The sequence below is a fragment of the Dryobates pubescens genome, chromosome 40 (genome assembly GCF_014839835.1).
Source record: "Dryobates pubescens isolate bDryPub1 chromosome 40, bDryPub1.pri, whole genome shotgun sequence".
Lineage (NCBI taxonomy): Eukaryota > Metazoa > Chordata > Aves > Piciformes > Picidae > Dryobates > Dryobates pubescens.
Window position 1 is genome coordinate 2,023,642 of NC_071651.1, and position 18,263 is coordinate 2,041,904.

Genomic DNA, 18,263 nt, shown 5'->3' on the forward strand with positions numbered 1-18,263 from the left:
GGGGTGTCTGGGGGGGGTTGGGTTGGGGGGGCTCTGGGGGGGGTCTCAGGGGTGTCTGGGGGGGTTTGGGTTAGGGGTGGCTCTGAGGGGGGGTCTCAGGGGTGTCTGGGGGGGTTGGGTTGGGGGGGGGTCTGGGGGGGGTCTCAGGGGTGTCTGGGGGGGGTTGGGTTAGGGGTGGCTCTGGGGGGGGGTCTCAGGGATGTCTCGGGGGGGTTGGGTTAGGGGTGGCTCTGGCGGGGGGTCTCAGGGGTGTCTGGGGGGGGTGGGTAAGGGTGGCTCTGGGGGGGGTCTCAGGGATGTCTCGGGGGGGTTGGGTTAGGGGTGGCTCTGGGGGGGGGTCTCAGGGGTGTCTGGGGGGGATTGGGTGGGGGGGGCTCTGGGGGGGGTCTCAGGGGTGTCTGGGGGGGGTGGGTAAGGGTGTCTCGGGGGGGGGGGGGTTGCCAGCCGCTGAAGGCCGCCGGGGAGGGGCCTCCCTGTGCCTCCCCCCTCGGGGGGGGTGGGTTCTGGGGGGGGGTCTCAGGTGCTGAGGACGTCTGCGCTCTCCGACACCAACTTCCCGTCCCTGGTTTCGATCTTCTTGATGAGGATCGCGCGCGGGCGCGGCGCGGCGCAGCCCTGGCCGCCAGGGGGCGCCAGGGAGCAGCCCGAGCCCGCCAGGGGGGCGCCCAGGCCGCCCCCCCCCCAGCGCCCCCAGCAAGCCCCCCCCGAAGGCAGCTCCTGCGCGAGGAGGAGGAGGAGGAGGAGGAAGAGGAAGAGGAGCAGCTGCCAGAGCCGCCCTGGCACCCCGAGAGCCCCCCCCAGAGCCACCACCCCCCGCCCAGGGCACCCCGAGACCCCCCCCGAGGAGCAGGTCTGAGACCCCCCCCCCCAGAGCCATCCCCCCCGCCCAGGGCACCCCGAGACCCCCCCCGAGGAGCAGGTCTGAGACCCCCCCCCAGAGCCACCCTCCCTCCCCTCCCCCAGGGCACCCTGTGACCCCCCCCAAGAAGAAGGTCTGAGACCCCCCCCCAGAGCCACCCCCCCCGCCCAGGGCACCCCGAGACCCCCCCCGAGGAGCAGGTCTGAGACCCCCCCCCCCCAGAGCCACCACCCCCCCGCACAGGGCACCCCGAGAGCCCCCCCCGAGGAGCAGGTCTGAGACCCCCCCCCCAGAGCCACCCTCCCTCCCCTCCCCCAGGGCACCCTGTGACCCCCCCAAGAAGAAGGTCTGAGACCCCCCCCCCAGAGCCACCCCCCCCCGCCCAGGGCACCCCGAGAGCCCCCCCCGAGGAGCAGGTCTGAGACCCCCCCCCCCAGAGCCACCCCCCCCCGCCCAGGGCACCCCGAGACCCCCCCTAAGGAGCAGATCTGAGACCCCCCCCCTCGACCTCCCCCCCCCCCAAGAAGCAGGTCGGAGACCCCCCCCCCTCCAGAGCCACCCCTTGCCCCCTCCCAACCCCCTCCTGCCCAGGGCACCCCAAGACCCCCCCAAAGAGCAGGTCTGAGACCCCCACCCTAGAGCCACAACCCCCCCCGCAGGGCACCCTGAGACCCCCCCCAGACCCACTCCAACCCTCCAGTACACCCCGAGACCCCCCCCAAGGAGCAGGTCTGAGACCCCCCCCTAGAGCCCCCCCCACCCAGGGCACCCTGAGCCCCCCCCCAGAGCCACCCCTTACCCACCCCCCCCGCCCCCCCTCGGGTGGGTGGCACCGGGGGGGTGACCCCAAGACCCTGAGGGGGGCAGCCACGGGGGGCGGGGGGGGGGGCTGGGGGGTCCTGGGTACCCCCCCAGAGCTCACCTGAGTACCCAGAGGTCCTGGTGTGGATGCTGAGGCTCTGCATGCCCTGCTCCAGCCTGGCACAGGGGGGGCACAGGGGGGGCACAGGGGCTGAGTGCTGGGGGAGGGGCTGGGGGGGCACAGAGGGGCACAGAGGCCTCCTGGCCATGGGCACAGAGCCTTGAGCTGGGGGGGCCCAGGGTGGGCTTGGGGGATGCCCGTGGGGGACAGGGTGCCCATGGGGTGCCCAGAGGGTGCCCATGGGGTGTGGGGGTGTGAGGTGCCCATGGGGTGCCCAGAGGGTGCCCATGGGATGTGGGGGTGTGAGGTGCCCATGGGGTGCCCAGAGGGTGCCCATGGGATGTGGGTACATGGGATGCCCATGGGGTGCCCAGAGGGTGCCCATGGGGTGTGGGGGTGTGAGGTGCCCATGGGGTGCCCAGAGTGGGGCCCATGGGGTGCCCAGAGGGGGCCCATGGGATGTGGGTACATGGGATGCCCATGGGGTGCCCAGAGGGTGCCCAGGGGATGTGGGTACATGGGATGCCCATGGGGTGCCCAGAGGGTGCCCATAAGATGTGGGGATGTGAGGTGCCCATGGAGTGCCCAGACAGTGCCCATGGGATGTGGGGGTGTGAGGTGCCCATGGGATGCCCAGAGGGTGCCCATGGGGTGTGGGGTGTGAGGTGCCCATGGGGTGCCCAGAGTGGGGCCCATGGGGTGCCCATGGGGTGCCCATAAGATGTGGGGGTGTGAGGTGCCCATGGGGTGCCCAGACAGTGCCCATGGGATGTGGGGTGTGAGGTGCCCATGGGGTGCCCAGAGGGTGCCCATGGGATGTGGGTACATGGGATGCCCATGGGGTGCCCAGAGGGTGCCCACGGGATGTGGGGTGTGAGGTGCCCATAGGGTGCCCAGAGGGTGCCCATGGGGTGCCCAGACAGTGCCCATGGGATGTGGGGTGTGAGGTGCCCATGGGGTGCCCAGAGGGTATAGGAGACAGTGTGGCCATGGGGTGAGGGATGTGAGGTGCCCACGGGCTGCAGGCTGCCCATGGGGCTGCACAGTGCTGGGTGCCCCCGGGCACACAAGGGTCAGGATGCCCTCTGGGTGCCACCACAGCCCTCCCCCGGGTGCCAGGGGTGCCCTCACCTGCTCTCCTCCCCCTCCAGCAGCTTCCTGTAGGTTGCAATCTCGATGTCCAGGGCCAGCTTGACGTTCATCAGCTCCTGGTACTCCCTCAGCTGCCTGGCCAGGTCCTGTTTGCCCTTCTGCAGGGCAGCCTCCAGCTCTGCCAGCTTGCCCCTGGCATCCTTCAGTGCCAGCTCCCCGCGCTCCTCGGCCTCGGCGATGGAGCTCTCCAGGTTGGCTCTCTGCGGGGGGGGCAGAGGGCAGCGTGGGGAAAGGGCACTGGGGGGAGACCCCTGAGCTCAGCAACCCCCCTGGCACAGCCTCCCCCTGGCACAGCATCCATCCCTGGCACAGCCTCCCCCCTGGCACAGCCTCCCCCTGGCACAGCCTCCCCCTGGCACAGCCTCCCCCCTGGCACAGCATCCATCCATGGCACAGCATCATCCATGGCACAGCATCCCCCCTGGCACAGCATCCATCCCTGGCACAGCATCCATCCCTGGCACAGCCTCCATCCCTGGCACAGCATCCCCCCTGGCACAGCATCCATCCATGGCACAGCCTCATCCCTGGCACAGCATCATCCCTGGCACAGCCTCCCCCTGGCACAGCCTCCATCCCTGGCACAGCATCATCCATGGCACAGCATCATCCCTGGCACAGCATCCATCCATGGCACAGCCTCCCCCTGGCACAGCCTCCCCCATGGCACAGCATCCATCCATGGCACAGCCTCCCCCTGGCACAGCATCATCCCTGGCACAGCATCATCCCTGGCACAGCCTCCCCCTGGCACAGCCTCCCCCCTGGCACAGCATCCATCCCTGGCACAGCATCCATCCCTGGCACAGCCTCCCCCTGGCACAGCCTCCCCCTGGCACAGCATCCATCCCTGGCACAGCATCCCCCATGGCACAGCATCCATCCCTGGCACAGCATCCCCCTGGCACAGCATCATCCATGGCACAGCCTCCCCCTGGCACAGCATCATCCATGGCACAGCCTCATCCATGGCACAGCCTCATCCCTGGCACAGCCTCCCCCCTGGCACAGCATCCATCCCTGGCACAGCCTCCCCCATGGCACAGCCTCCCCCATGGCACAGCATCCCCCCATGGCACAGCCTCCCCCCTGGCACAGCCTCATCCATGGCACAGCATCCCCCATGGCACAGCCTCCCCCCTGGCACAGCCTCATCCATGGCACAGCATCCCCCATGGCACAGCATCCCCCCATGGCACAGCATCCATCCCTGGCACAGCCTCATCCATGGCACAGCATCCCCCCATGGCACAGCATCCCCCATGGCACAGCCTCCCCCATGGCACAGCATCCCCCCATGGCACAGCCTCCCCCCTGGCACAGCCTCATCCATGGCACAGCATCCCCCATGGCACAGCATCCCCCCATGGCACAGCCTCATCCCTGGCACAGCCTCATCCATGGCACAGCATCCCCCCATGGCACAGCATCCATCCCTGGCACAGCCTCCCCCATGGCACAGCATCCCCCCATGGCACAGCCTCCCCCCTGGCACAGCCTCATCCATGGCACAGCATCCCCCTGGCACAGCATCCCCCATGGCACAGCCTCCCCATGGCACAGCCTCATCCATGGCACAGCCTCCCCCCTGGCACAGCCTCATCCCTGGCACAGCCTCATCCCTGGCACAGCCTCATCCCTGGCACAGCCTCATCCCTGGCACAGCATCCATCCTGGTGGGGTCTGTAGATGCTGGGGGTCCATGGTGGGGGCTATGGGTGCTGGGGGTCTCTGGAGGGGTCCTGCAGGTGCTGGGGGCTCCATGGTGGGCTCTGGGGGTGCTGGGGGGATCCATGGTAGGCTCTATGGGTGCTGGGGGTCCACGGTGGGGGCTATGGGTGCTGGGGGTCTCTGGAGGGGTCCTGCAGGCACTGGGGGCTCCATGGTGGGCTCTGGGGGTGCTGGGGGGCCCATGGTAGGGTCTGGGCACACTGGGGGTCTCTGGTGGGGTCCTGCAGGCACTGGGGGTCCATGGTGGGCTCTGGGGGTGCTGGGGGTTCATGGTAGGCTCTGGGGGTGCTGGGGGGGTCCATGGTAGGGTCTGGGCACACTGGGGGTCTCTGGTGGGGTCCTGCAGGCACTGGGGGTCCATGGTGGGCTCTGGGGGTGCTGGGGGTTCATGGTAGGCTCTGGGGGTGCTGGGGGGTCCATGGTAGGGTCTGGGCACACTGGGGGTCTCCAGTGGGGTCCTGCAGGCGCTGGGGCTCCAAGGGCTGCCCTGCAAGCACTGGCTGGGGGGTGGCGGCTGGGGGGGGTGGTCTCCGGAGGGCCCCTGGAGGGGGTGCTGGGGGGTGGGGGGGGGGGGAGGGACCCCTGTGCCCCCGCGGGCTGCCCAAGGGCCAGACCTGGCTCTTGAGGGCTTCGATCTCAGCCTGCAGGCGCTGGACCCTGCGGCTCAGGTCGCTGATCTCGCCGCGGGTGCTGCGCAGGTCGGCTCCGTGCTTGCCCGCGGTGCTCTTCAGCTCCTCGTACTGCGGGGGGTGGGCACGGGGGTGGGCACGGGGGGTGGGCACGGGGGGCAGCTCTGCCGAGCCCGGCACGGCACAGCCCCCCCCTCCCCCCCCCCCGGAGCAGCCAGCCCAAGCCCCAGCCCAGGGCCACCCAGCCCTGGCCCCAAGCAGCCTCAGGTTGGAGAGCTCCGGGCGTGGGAACCCCCCCGGGCCTGGGGGCTCTGCCACCTCCCCCCTGGGCAGCCTGGGCCAGGCTTGCAGAACCCTTCCAGGGGAGAAGTTTCTCCTCAGGGCCAAGCTGAGCCTGCCCTGGGGCAGCCTGAGGCCATCTGGTCCTGGCCCTTGGCCCCAGAGCCCAACCCCCCCTGGCTCCAGGCTCCTCTCAGGCACTTGCAGGGAGCCAGGAGGTCTCCCCTCAGCCTCCTCTCCTCCAGCCTCAGCCCCCCCAGCTCCCTCCCCAGCCCCCTCCCCAGCTCCCTTGCCCTTCCCTGGCCCTGCTGCAGCCCTCCTGGCCCTGAGGAGCCCAAGGCTGCCCCCAGGCTGCCAGCTGTGCCCCCCCAGTGCCCAGCCCAGGGGCTCCATCCCTGCCCTGCTGCTGCTGCCCACAGCACTGCTGCTGCAGCCCAGGCTGCTGGTGGCCTCCTTGCCCCCCTGGGCCCCCCCTGGCTCCTCTCCAGCTGCTCCACCACCACCACCTTCTGCCCCCAGCCTGGAGCCTTCCTGGGCTGGTTGTGAGCCAAGGGCAGCCCTCAGCCCTCGCTGCCTTCCTGCCCTTGGCCTCAGCCATGGCTGCAGCCTGGCCTGGGCCCTCCTTGAGGATCCTTTCCTGGGTTACCTTCCTAGGAGTGTCCTCTCCTCCTCCTCCTCCTCCTCTCCCCCTCTCCCCCTTTCCCACAGCAGCCCTGGGGAGGGAAGCTCCTGCAGGCTGTGCCCATGCCCGGGGGCAGGCTGGGGGCCAGGCTGTGGTGGCTGCAGCTGCCTGGGGGCTGCAGCTGCCTGGGGGCTGGGGGCTCTCCCACGGGGCAGGGAGGGGAAGGAGCCTGAGCTGCATTCAGCCTGGAGCCAGCAGCAGCAGCAGCTCGGGGGGGGGCAGCTCCTGCCCTGCTGGCACTCTCCTGGAGCTGCTGCCATGGAAGGGTTGAGGCTGGGAGAGAGCTCAGAGAGGGCAACCACTGAGCCTGCACCAGCATGGGCACAGAGCCGTGCCCCAGGCTGCCCTGGCACAGGGCTGGAGCTGCCCTTGCCCTGGCACATGGCAGAGGGGTGCCAGTCACCTTGCCCTGCTCCCTGGCACAGGGATGGAGCTGCCCTTGCCCTGGCACATGGCAGAGGGGTGCCAGTCACCTTGCCCTGCTCCCTGGCACAGGGCTGGAGCCGCCCTTGCCCTGGCACATGGCAGAGGGGTGCCAGTCACGTTGCCCTGCTCCCTGGCACAGGGCTGGAGCTGCCCTTGCCCTGGCCCTGGCACAGGGTGCCCCTCACCTTGCCCTGGCACATGGCACAGGGCTGGAGCTGCCCTTGCCCTGCTCCCTGGCACTGTGCTGGAGATGCCCTTGCCCTGCTCCCTGGCACAGATGTGCCACTCCCCTTGCCCTGGCACATAGCACAGTGCTGGAGCTGCCCTTGCCCTGGCCCAGGGTGCCCTTCACCTGGCCCTGGCCCTGGCACAGTGATGAAGCTCTCCTTGCCCTGCTCCCAGGCACTGTGCTGGAGCTGCCCTTGCCCTGCTCCCTGGCACTGTGCTGGAGCTGCCCTTGCCCTGCTCCCTGGCACAGGGTGCCCCTCACCTGGCCCTGGCACAGTGATGAAGCTCTCCTTGCCCTGCTCCCTGGCACAGTGTTGGAGCTCTCCTTGCCCTGCTCCCTGGCACAGGGTGCCCCTCACCTGGCCCTGGCCCTGGCACAGTGATGAAGCTCTCCTTGCCCTGTTCCCTGGCACAGTGTTGGAGCTCTCCTTGCCCTGCTCCCTGGCACAGGGTGCCCCTCACCTGGCCCTGGCACAGTGATGAAGCTCTCCTTGCCCTGCTCCCAGGCACAGTGCTGGAGCTGCCCTTGCCCTGCTCCCTGGCACAGGGTGCCCCTCACCCTGCCCTGGCCCTGGCACAGTGATGAAGCTCTCCTTGCCCTGCTCCCCGGCACAGGGTGCCCCTCACCCTGCCCTGGCACAGTGCTGGAGCTGCCCTTGCCCTGCTCCCCGGCACAGGGTACCCCTCACCTGGCCCTGGCACAGTGCTGGAGCTGCCCTTGCCCTGCTCCCTGGCACAGGGTGCCCCTCACCCTGCCCTGGCACTGTGCTGGAGCTGCCCTTGCCCTGCTCCCTGGCACAGGGTGCCCCTCACCCTGCCCTGGCCCCGGGTGCCCCTCACCTTGCCCTGGTACATGGCCTCTGCCTCGGCGCGGCTGCGGCTGGCGATCTCCTCGTACTGAGCCTTCACCTCTGCTATGATCCCATCCAGGTCCAGGCTGCGGCTGTTGTCCATCGACAGCACCACAGAGGTGTCGGAGACCTGAGCCTGCAGCTCCCGCAGCTCCTGCGGCCGGCAGGGGGCGTGGGCAAGGGGGCAAGGGGGGCAAGGGGGGCAAGGGGGCAAGGGGGGCAAGGGGGGCAAGGGGGGCAAGGGGGGGCAAGGGGGGGCAAGGGGGGGCAAGGGGGGGCAAGGGGGGCGTGAGGGCAAGGGGGGCAAGGGGGGGGGCGCATGGTGCTGCTGGGCTGAGCACAGGCAGCTCGGTGCAGCTGTGCCCCCAGGAGCTGTGCCCCCCCCAGGAGCGGTGCCCCCCCCCAGCAGCCGCTGTGCCCCCCCCAGCAGCTGTGCCCCCCCGCAGCTGCGGTGCCCCTGCCCCAGCAGTACCCCCCCTCCCCCCCCCCGGCGGTGCCCCCCCCCGCAGGAGCTGTGCCCCCCCCGCAGGAGCTGTGCCCCCCCCCCCGCAGGAGCTGTGCCCCCCCCCCCCCGGCGGTGCCCCCCCCGCAGGAGCTGTGCCCCCCCCCCCGGCGGTGCCCCCCCCGCAGGAGCTGTGCCCCCCCCCCCGGCGGTGACCCCCCGCAGGAGCTGTGCCCCCCCCCCCCGGCGGTGCCCCCCCCCGCAGGAGCTGTGCCCCCCCCCCCCCCCCGGCGGTGCCCCCCCCGCAGGAGCTGTGCCCCCCCCCCGCAGGAGCTGTGCTGCCCCCCCCCCCCGGCGGTGCCCCCCCCGCAGGAGCTGTGCCCCCCCCCCCGCAGGAGCGGTGTCCCCCCCCCGCAGGAGCTGTGCCCCCCCCCGCAGGAGCTGTGCCCCCCCCCCCCGGCGGTGCCCCCCCCGCAGGAGCTGTGCCCCCCCCGCAGGAGCTGTGCCCCCCCCCCCGGCGGTGCCCCCCCCGCAGGAGCTGTGCCCCCCCCGCAGGAGCTGTGCCCCCCCCCCAGGAGCTGTGCCCCCCCCCCTGCAGGAGCTGTGCCCCCCCCCCGCAGGAGCTGTGCCCCCCCCCCGCAGGAGCTGTGCCCCCCCCCCCCGGCGGTGCCCCCCCCCCCGCAGGAGCTGTGCCCCCCCCCGCAGGAGCTGTGCCCCCCCCCCCCGAGCTGTGCCCCCCCCCAGGAGCTGTGCCCCCACCTCGTCGTAGAGCTGCCTGAGGAAGTTGATCTCGTCGGTCAGGCTCTCCAGGCGCGACTCCAGCTCCACCTTGGTCATGTAGGCTTCATCCACGTCCTGGGCACAGGCAGCTTGGCACCACCTGCCCTGGCACCCCCGACTCACCCTGCCCCCCGCCCCCCCCGAGGGCTCCTGGCACCCCCCAGCTGGCCCTGGCACCCCCCTATTGACCCTGACACCCCCCCCTGCTCTCCCTGGCACCCCCTGCTCTCCCTGGCACCACCCCCCGCTGGCCCTGGCACCCCCTATTGACCCTGGCATCACCCCTGCTCTCCCTGGCACCCCCACTGCGGGCCCTGGCACCCCAGCCCCAGAGGGGCTCAGGGGGGGAGGGGGCCCAGGGGGGGAGGTCTCTGCTGACCTTCTTGAGCAGCACAAATTCATTCTCCTTCTCGGTTCGGTTATTGATCTCCTCCTCGTACCTGGGGGGCAGAGGGCTGGAGCTGGGCAGGGGGACACAGGGGGCTGGGGGGGGACACAGGGGGCTGGGGGGGGACACAGGGGGCTGGGGGGGGACACAGGGGGCTGGGGGGGGGGGGGTACACAGGGATGCAAGACCCTGGGGCCACAGGGAGGAGAGACATGGGGGGGGCTGGCAGGGGGCTGGGCAGGGGGCTTAGGCTGGCTCTAGGGGCTGGGACCGGGCTCTGGGCTGGCTCTGGGCAGGGGGCTGGGGGCTGGGCTGGCTCTAAGGACTGGGATTAGGCTGGCTCTGGGCTGGCTCTGGGTGCTGGGATGGGGCTGAGCTGGCTCTAGCAGTGGGATTAGGCTGGCTCTGGGCTGGCTCTAGGGGTTGGGACTGGGCTGGCTCTAGGCTGCCTCTGGGCAGTGGGACTGAGATGGCTCTAGGGGCTGGGACTGGGCAGTGGGATTGGGCTGGCTCTGGGCAGTGGGATTGGGCAGGGGGCTGGGGCTGGCTCTAGGATGGATTTGGGAGCTGGGGCTGGCTCTAGGGGCTGGCTCTAGCAGTGGGACTGGGCAGGCTTTGGGCAGTGGGGTTAGGCTGGCTCTGGGCAGGGGGCTGGGGCTGGCTCTAGGCTGGCTCTAGGGGCTGGCAGTAAGACCAGGCTGGTTCTGGGAGCTGGGATTAAGCTGTCTCCAGGATGGATCTGGGGGCTGGCTCTGGGCTGGTTCTAGGATGGATCTGGGGGCTGGCTCTGGGCTGGCTCTGGGCAGGGGGCTGGGGCTGGGCTGGCTCTGGCAGTGGGATCAGGCTCTGGGCTGGCTCCAGGCAGGGGGCTGGGGCTGGTGCTGCACTGGCTCTGTCTCTAGGCTGGCTCTGGCAGTGGGACTGGGCTCTGGGCTGGCTCTGGGTGCAGGGCTGGGGCTGGCTCTGGGCAGTGGGACCAGGCTCTGGGCCAGCTTGGGGCGGGGGACTGGGGGCTGGCTCGGGGCTGGCTCCAGGCAGGGGGCTGGGGGCTGGCTCTGGGCAGTGGGACCAGGCTCTGGGCCAGCTTGGGGCGGGGGACTGGGGGCTAGCTCGGAGCTGGCTCTGGCAGTGGGAGCAGGCTCTGGGCTGGCTCCAGGCAGGGGGCTGGGGCTGGCGCTGCACTGGCTCTGTCTCTATGCTGGCTCTGGCAGTGGGACCGGGCTCTGGGCTGGCTCTGGGCGGGCTCCAGGCAGGGGGCTGGGGGCTGGCTCTGGCAGTGGGATCAGGCTCTGGGCTGGCTCCGGGCTGGGGGCCGGCTCCGGGGGGGGGGCTGGGGGCTGGCTCTGGGCAGTGGGACCGGTCTCTGGGGGCTGGCTTGGGGCTGGCTCCGGGCTGGGGGCCGGGGGGGTCGGGGGCTGGCTCCGGGGGTGGGGACCGGTCTCTGGGGGCTGGCTTCAGGCTGGCTCAGGGCGGGGGGGGGGCTGGCTCCGGGCGGGGGGCCGGCTCGGGGCGGGGCGGGGGGGCCGGGGGCCGGCTCCGGAGGGGGGGCTGGGGGCTGGCTCTGGGCAGTGGGACCGGTCTCTGGGGGTGGCTTGGGGCTGGCTCCGGGCTGGGGGACGGCTCGGGGCGGGGGGCGGGGGGCCGGGGGCCGGCTCGGGGCGGGGGGCCGGCTCGGGGGGGGGGGGCTGGGGGCTGGCTCTGGGCGGGCTCCAGGCAGGGGGCTGGCTCTGGGCTGGCTCTGGCAGTGGGATCAGGCTCTGGTCTGGCTCCGGGCTGGGGGCCGGCTCCGGGCGGGGGGCGGGGGGCCGGCTCCGGGCGGGGGGCGGGGGGCCGGCTCCGGGCGGGGGGGGGCGGGGGGCTAGCTCTGGGCAGTGGGACCGGTCTCCGGGGGCTGGCTTGGGGCTGGCTCCGGGCTGGGGGCCGGGGGCCGGCTCCGGGGGTGGGGACCGGTCTCTGGGGGCTGGCTTCAGGCTGGCTCAGGGCGGGGGGGGCTGGCTCCGGGCGGGGGGCGGGGGGCCGGCTCCGGGGGCGGGGGGCGGGGGGCGGCACTGACTTGCTCTTGAACTCCTCCACCAGCCCCTGCATGTTTCCCAGCTCCGCCTCCAGCCGCAGCCGCTCCTGCCCCAGGCCCTCCAGCTGCCGCCGCAGGCTGCCGATGTAGGACTCGAAGAGGGCTCCCAGGTTGCTCCTGGAGGTCTTCTGGCCCTGCAGGAGGCTCCACTTGGTCTCCAGCATCTTGTTCTGCTGCTCCAGGAACCGCACCTGGGGGGGGGAGACACAAAGATGGGGAGGGGGGGCGTCAGCAGCAGCCCCCCTGCCACCCCCACCCCGCGGAGGCTGAGGAGGGGGAGCAGGGGTGGGGTGCAGGAGGCAGGGGGTGAGGGGGGGTGGGAAGGGGCAGATCTGGGGGTCCTGGGGGCAAATCGTGGGGGGAGGAGCTGGGTGCTGCTTTGAAAGGAGCAGAAGGTGAGGTGGGTGAGGGAGGGGGCAGGGGGGGCAGGCCTGGGGGTCCTGGAGGCAGATTTTGGCTCCTGGGGGACAAATCTGGGGGTCTTGGGGACAAGCCTGGGGGTCCTGGGTGCTGGTTTGCAAGGGGCAGAGGGTGAGGGGGAAGGGTGGGGGGAGCAGATCTGGGGGTCCTGGGGGCAAACCTTGAGGCCTTGGTGGCAGCCCTGGGATCTTGGTGGCAAATGTGGGGGGTCTTGGGGTGCAGCCCGGGGGGGTCTTAGGTGCTGCTTTGGAAGGGGCAGGGAATGAGGTGGGTGAGAGGGGTGGCAGGGGGCAGATCTGGGGGTCCTGGGGGGCAGATCTGGGGGTCCTGGATGCTAGCTTGCAAGGGGCAGAGGGTGAGGGGGGTGGCAGGGGGCAGATCTGGGGGTCCTGGGGGGCAGATCTGGGGGTCCTGAATGCTAGCTTGCAAGGGGCAGAGGGTGAGGGGGGTGGCAGGGGGCAGATCTGGGGGTCCTGGGTGCTACCTTGCAAGGGGCAGAGGGTGAGAGGGGTGCTGGGGGGCAGATCTGGGGGTCCTGGGGGGCAGATCTGGGGGTCCTGGATGCTAGCTTGCAAGGGGCAGTGGGTGAGGGGGATGCTGGGGGGCAGATCTGGGGGTCCTGGGGGGCTGATCTGGGGGTCCTGGGGGCTAGCTTGCAAGGGGCAGTGGGTGAGGGGGGTGCTGGGGGGCAGATCTGGGGGTCCTGGGGGGCAGATCTGGGGGTCCTGGGCTGCCGAGGCGCTTCTGGGTAGCGCCCCCCGGGGGTCTGAGGTGCGCAGTGGGCTGCCAGGGACTGGGAGCCATTGGGGCTGGGGGTTCCTACCCGGGGTCCCAGGGGCTGGGGTTGCCCCCAGCCCCCTCCCAGCAGCCAGTGCCTGGGCAGGGAGCAGCTGCTGGGTGCTGGGGGGTGTGGGGCACCCACCCCTGCTGCCAGCTGCTTCCTCCGTGGGGCCTGACCCCGCTGCACCCCTTGGGGACAATCCTCTGCCCTGTGTCCCCCCCGCACCCCATTCCTGCCCCGGCCCCTCCCTGCCCGCCGGCTCTGCCGCCGGGGCCCCGCAGTGGGAGGGCTCCAGGCTGTCCCTGCCGCCGCTTCCCGGTCCCCAGGGGCCGGGAGGTCCCCGGGGAGGAGCAGAAATGTCCCCGGCGAGGGGCACGAGGACCCTGAGGGTCCTCAAGGCCGGGTGGGATGTCCCCCAGAGAGGCCAAAGGGGGCAGGGGGTCCCCTAAGGGTGTCCCCATGGGGGGGGGGGTCAGGAGGTGCCCAGAGAGTGGGGGCTGGAGGTTGTCCCAGGGGGGACAAAAGGTCCCCAAGGAGGGCAAAATACCTCCAAAGGAGGCCAGGAGGTCCCTGAGGGAGGAGTGGACATCCTCAAGGGGGGCAGGAGGTCCCCAAGAGGGGGGGTGGACATCCTCAAGGGGGCCAGGAGGTCCCCAAGGGGTCCAAGTTGTGACCAGAGGGAGGCAGAGTGTCCCCAAGGGACTCTGGATGTCCCCATGGAGGCCAAGACTCCTCCAAGAGGGTCCCCAAGGGGCTCAGAATGGACTTGAAGGGGTCAAGAGGTACCTGTGAGGCTCAGGAGGTCCCTTAGGGGGTCCCAAAGTCCCCAGGGGGCTCAAGGGGGATAGGAAGTGGCCAAAACATCCCCAAGGGGCTTAGGGTGTCCCCGAGGGGGGTCCCAATGTCCCCAAGGAGCTCAGGGATCACCTGAAAGCTCCTGAAGGTCCCTTGGGGGCTGTTGGTGTCCCCAAGGAGCTCAGGGGATGCCTGAAGGGTCTGGGAGGTCCCTGAGGGGGCTCAGGAGGTCCCTAGGGGGTGTTGGTGTCCCCAAGGAGCTCAAGAGGTCCCTTAGGGGGTGATGGTGTCCCCAGGGAGCTCAGGGGGTGCTCAAAGGGTCCAGAAGGTCCCTAGGGGGCTCAGGAGGTCCCTAGGGGGTGTTGGTGTCCCCGAGGGGCTCAGGGGGCACTCAGAAGGTCCCTGGGGAGGCTCAGGAGGTCCCTTAGGGGGTGATAGTGTCCCCAAGGGGTTCAGGGGGTGCTCAAAGGGTCCAGAAGGTCCCTAAGGGGCTCAGGAGGTCCCTAGAGGGTGTTGGTGTCCCCGAGGGGCTCAGGGGGCGCTCAGAGGGTCCAGAAGGTCCCTGAGGGGGCTCAGGAGATCCCTTAGGGGCTGTTGGTGTCGCCAAGGGGCTCAGGGGGCGCTCAGAGGGTCCCTGGGGAGGCTCAGGAGGTCCCTTAGGGACTGTTGGTGTCGCCAAAGGGCTCAGGGGGCGCTCAGAGGGTCCCTGGGGAAGCTCAGGAGGTCCCTTAGGGGCTGTTGGTGTCGCCAAGGGGCTCAGGGGGCGCTCAGAGGGTCCCTGGGGAGGCTCAGGAGGTCCCTTAGGGGCTGTTGGTGTCGCCAAGGGGCTCAGGGGACACTCAGAGGGTCCCTGGGGAGGCTCAGGAGGTCCCTTAGGGGCTGTTGGTGTCCCCAAGGGGCTCAGGGGGCGCTCAGAGGGTCCCTGGGGAGGCTCAGGAGGTCCCTTAGGGGCTGTTGGTGTCGCCAAGGGGCTCAGGGGGCGCTCAGAGGGTCCCAAGGAGGGGGGAGGGGAGGGGTCCCGGTCCCACCTTGTCGATGAAGGAGGCGAACTTGTTGTTGAGGCTCTTGATCTGCTCCTTCTCCTCCCTGCGCACCCGCTGCAGGCTGGGGTCGATCTCCAGGTTCAGAGGGGTCAGGAGGCTCTGGTTGACGCTGACGGCCGCGATGCCCCCCCCGGGGCCCGGCACGACGGCGGGGCCCCGGTACAGCCCCGCGCCCAGGCGGCTCCCCCCGTAGGTGCCGAAGGCGGAGGCTGTGCTCATCCTCATCCCGGGGCCGGCCGTGTAGGAGTGGGAGCTGAAGGAGCGGCCGGGGGCGGCCGAGCTGCTCCTCAGGGTCTTCCTGGTGATGGTCACCGACATGGCGAGAGGGCAGGAGCCGGGCAGGGGGCCGGGGGGGGTGGGCGAGAGGGGTCCGGAGGCGGTGAGAAGGTCGGGAAAGGACCGAGGAGATCAGCAGGAAGAGTTTGGGAGAGGAGCAGGGAAGGTTGAGAAGAGGACCCAAATGAGTTGAAAGGTGACCAAAAAGGTTGGAAGAGAGCCGAGGAGGTTGGGAGCCCACCAGGAAGGTTGGGAGAGGAGCAGGAAGGTTGGGAAACGATCGGGAAGGTTGGGAAACGATCGGGAAGGTTGGGAAACGATCGGGAAGGTTGGAAGAGGACCAAAAATGAGGTTAAAAGGTAACCAAAAGCGCTCGGGAAGGAGCGAAGAAAGTTGGACGGGGAAGGGTCGAGAGAGGAGGCTGCAAGAGCAGCGAGGAGGCTGGCAGGAGGCTGGCAGGAGGCTGGCAGGAGGCTGGCAGCTGGGCAGGGCTGCAGGACAGGCAGGACGAGCAGGACGGGTTGAGGAGGACGGATCCGGGGCGGGCTGGAGCCGCTCCCGGTTTATATCCCGGAGCTGGGGGAGGAGGTGGCGCTGGGAGGGCCTCCGGCCCCGGGAGAGCAGCACCTGCGCAGCCTTAACCCCTTCCGAGCGGCCGCGATCCGCTGCCACCTGCCCCGGGAGTCTGCCGCCGGGATCTGCCCGCGGGGATCTGTCCCTGGGATCTGCCGCCGGCGATCTGTCTCCAGGATCCGCCCTGGGATCTGCCCGCGGGGATCTGTCCCTGGGATCTGCCCGCGGGGATCTGTCGCCGGGATCAGCCGCGGGCATCTGTCGCCGGGATCCGCCCTGGGATCAGCCCGCGGGGATCTGCCCCTGGGATCCGTCTCCAGGATCCACCGTGGGATCTGCCCGCGGGAATCTGTCTCTGGGGTCTGCCCGCGGGGATCTGTCCCTGGGATCAGCCGCCGGGGATCTGTCCCTGGGATCTGTCTCCAGGATCCACCGTGGGATCTGCCCGCGGGGATCTGTCTCTGGGGTCTGCCCGCGGGGATCTGTCCCTGGGATCTGTCTCCAGGATCCACCGTGGGATCTGCCCGCGGGGATCTGTCCCTGGGATCTGCCCGCGGGGATCTGTCTCTGGGATCAGCCGCCGGGGATCTGTCTCTGGGGTCTGCCTCCAGGATCCACCCTGGGATCTGCCCGCGGGGATCTGTCCCTGGGGTCTGCCCGCGGGGATCTGTCCCTGGGATCTGTCTCCAGGATCCACCGTGGGGTCTGCCCGCGGGGATCTGCCGGGGCCGGATTCTGCCGGCTGGGCGCCAGGGGCAGCCGTGGCGCCAGGGCTGGGTGCTGGTCCCAAAGCTCAGCTGCTGCTGTCCCCCCCCCGCACAAGCCCCAGCGGCACCCACGGACCCGCGGGCGGCGTGGGGCAGGGGGACAGACCCCAAGGGAGGTCCCCAAAGGAGATCCCCAACGGCTCCCCCAGCCCGGGTGCCCAGCCCATGGCCCCAACCCCTGTGCCCAAACTGCACCCCCAAGCCCCTGCCCACACCCTGGGTCCCCAGCCCAGGGCCTCACCCTGGCTCCCCCCAGCCTCTGTCCCCAGTTCCATGTGGCCAGCTTGGCATCCCCAGCCTGGCATCCCCAGCCTGGCATCCCCAGCTCCATGTCCCCAGCCTGGCATCCCCAGCCTGGCATCCCCAGCTCCATGTCCCCAGCCTGGCATCCCCAGCCTGGCATCCCCAGCTCCATGTCCCCAGCCTGGCATCCCCAGCTCCATGTCCCCAGCCTGGCATCCCCAGCCTGGCATCCCCAGTTCCATGTCCCCAGCCTGGCATCCCCAGCCTGGCATCCCCAGCTCCATGTCCCCAGCCTACAGCCCCAAACTTGTGTCCCCAAGGCCACCTCACCTCAAGTCCCCAAGCCCATGCCCCCACGCCATGCTGTGCCATGCTGTGCCATGCCATGCCACACTGTACCATACAATGCCAGGCTGCTCATGCCATGCCATCCTCTCACGGGCTGTTCCATGCCATGCCATGCTGTGCCAACCCATTCCATCCCATCCCATGCTGTGCCACTCCATGCCATGCCATGATGCACCATGCAGTGCCATCCCATTCCATGCCGTGCTATGCTGTGCCATCCCATCCCATGCTGTGCCACATTCCATGCCATGTTATGCCATGCCATGCCATCCCATGTTGTGCCATGCCATTGCTATACCATGCTGTGCCACGCCATGCCATGCCAGGATGCACCATGCTGTGCCATCCCATCCCATCCCCTGCTGTGCCTCCTCTCCACCTGCTGCCCGTGCTCCTGGCAGGCCCTGGCAGAGCTGGGCAGGGCCAGGGCTGTGCCAGGCACAGCAGCAGCTGCTCAGGACTGGACTTGCCCAGCGCAGGTGCGGTGGGCACCGGGCCGAGGCGGCTCGTGGCAGGTGGCACCAGGCCCCCGGGGCAGGGATTTGGGCTCCTCAGGTTGGCATCCTGGGGCTTTATTCCACTGTCTGCAGCGTGGCAGCGAGGGCACAGCCAGGGCAGTGCCATGGAACAGGCAGGGCCTGGGCAGAGCCCGAGGAGAGCCTGGGCAGAGCCTGGGCAGAGCCTGGACAGAGCCTGGACAGAGCCAGGGCACAGTCAGAGCAGTGCCATGGAACAGGCAGAGCCTGGGCAGAGCCTGAGGAGAGCCTGAGGAGAACCAGGGCACAGCCAGGGCAGAGCCTGGGCAGAGACAGAGCAGAGCTAGGGCAGAGTCAGGGCAGAGCCAGAGCAGAGCCTGAGCAGAGCTAGGGCAGAGTCAAGGCACAGCCAGAGCAGAGCCAGGGCAGTACCATGGAAAAGGCAGAGCCTGGACAGAGCCTGGGCAGAGCCAGGGCACAGACAGGGCAGAGCCAGGGCAGTGCCATGGAACAGGCAGAGCCTGGGCAGAGCCTGAGGAGAGCCTTGGAAGAGCCTGGGCAGAGCCAGGGCAGAGCCAGGGCAGAGCTAGGGCAGAGACAGGGCAGAGCCTGGGCAGAGCCTGGGCAGAGCCAGGGCAGTGCCATGGAACAGGCAGAGCCAGGGCAGTGCCTTGGAAGAGCCTGGGCAGAGATAGGGCAGAGCCAGGGCAGAGCCAGGGCAGAGCCTGAGCAGAATCAGGGCACAGCCAGGGCACAGCCTGGGCACAGCCAGGGCAGAGCCATCTGCTGGGGACACAGGCATGGAGCCAGCCCCAGGCTGTCCCAGGGAGGTGGCTCCAGCTGTGCTTCACCTGCCCTGGGCACCCTGGCCAGCTGTGGGCACATCTGCACCACCCAGCACCACCCAGCCAGCTGCAGGGGTTCAGACACTCTGCTATGGCTGACTCCATCCCTCCACCCTCACATCCATCCCTCCCTCCATCTCCCTCTATCCTTCCATCCCTCCCTCCATCTCCATCCCTCCCTCCCTCCATCTCCCTCCCTCCATCCCCATCCCTCTCCATCCCTCCATGCATCCCTGGGGATCTGATCCCAGCTGTC

General features: G+C 70.2%; 1 protein-coding gene across 1 annotated transcript; it reads right to left on the reverse strand.

Annotated features, from left to right (window-relative positions):
* Positions 1–2,908: 2,908 nt before the first annotated feature.
* Positions 2,909–14,816, reverse strand: KRT8 (keratin 8). The gene is made up of 7 exons (XM_054177415.1): positions 14,465–14,816; positions 11,423–11,631; positions 9,361–9,421; positions 8,961–9,056; positions 7,749–7,913; positions 5,279–5,404; positions 2,909–3,133 (listed from the first exon to the last, which is right to left on the reverse strand). Exons 1-7 carry the CDS (start codon positions 14,795–14,797, stop codon positions 2,909–2,911), a joined length of 1,215 nt encoding a protein of 404 aa, XP_054033390.1. The 5' UTR covers positions 14,798–14,816.
* Between the last annotated feature and the right edge of the window lie 3,447 nt (positions 14,817–18,263).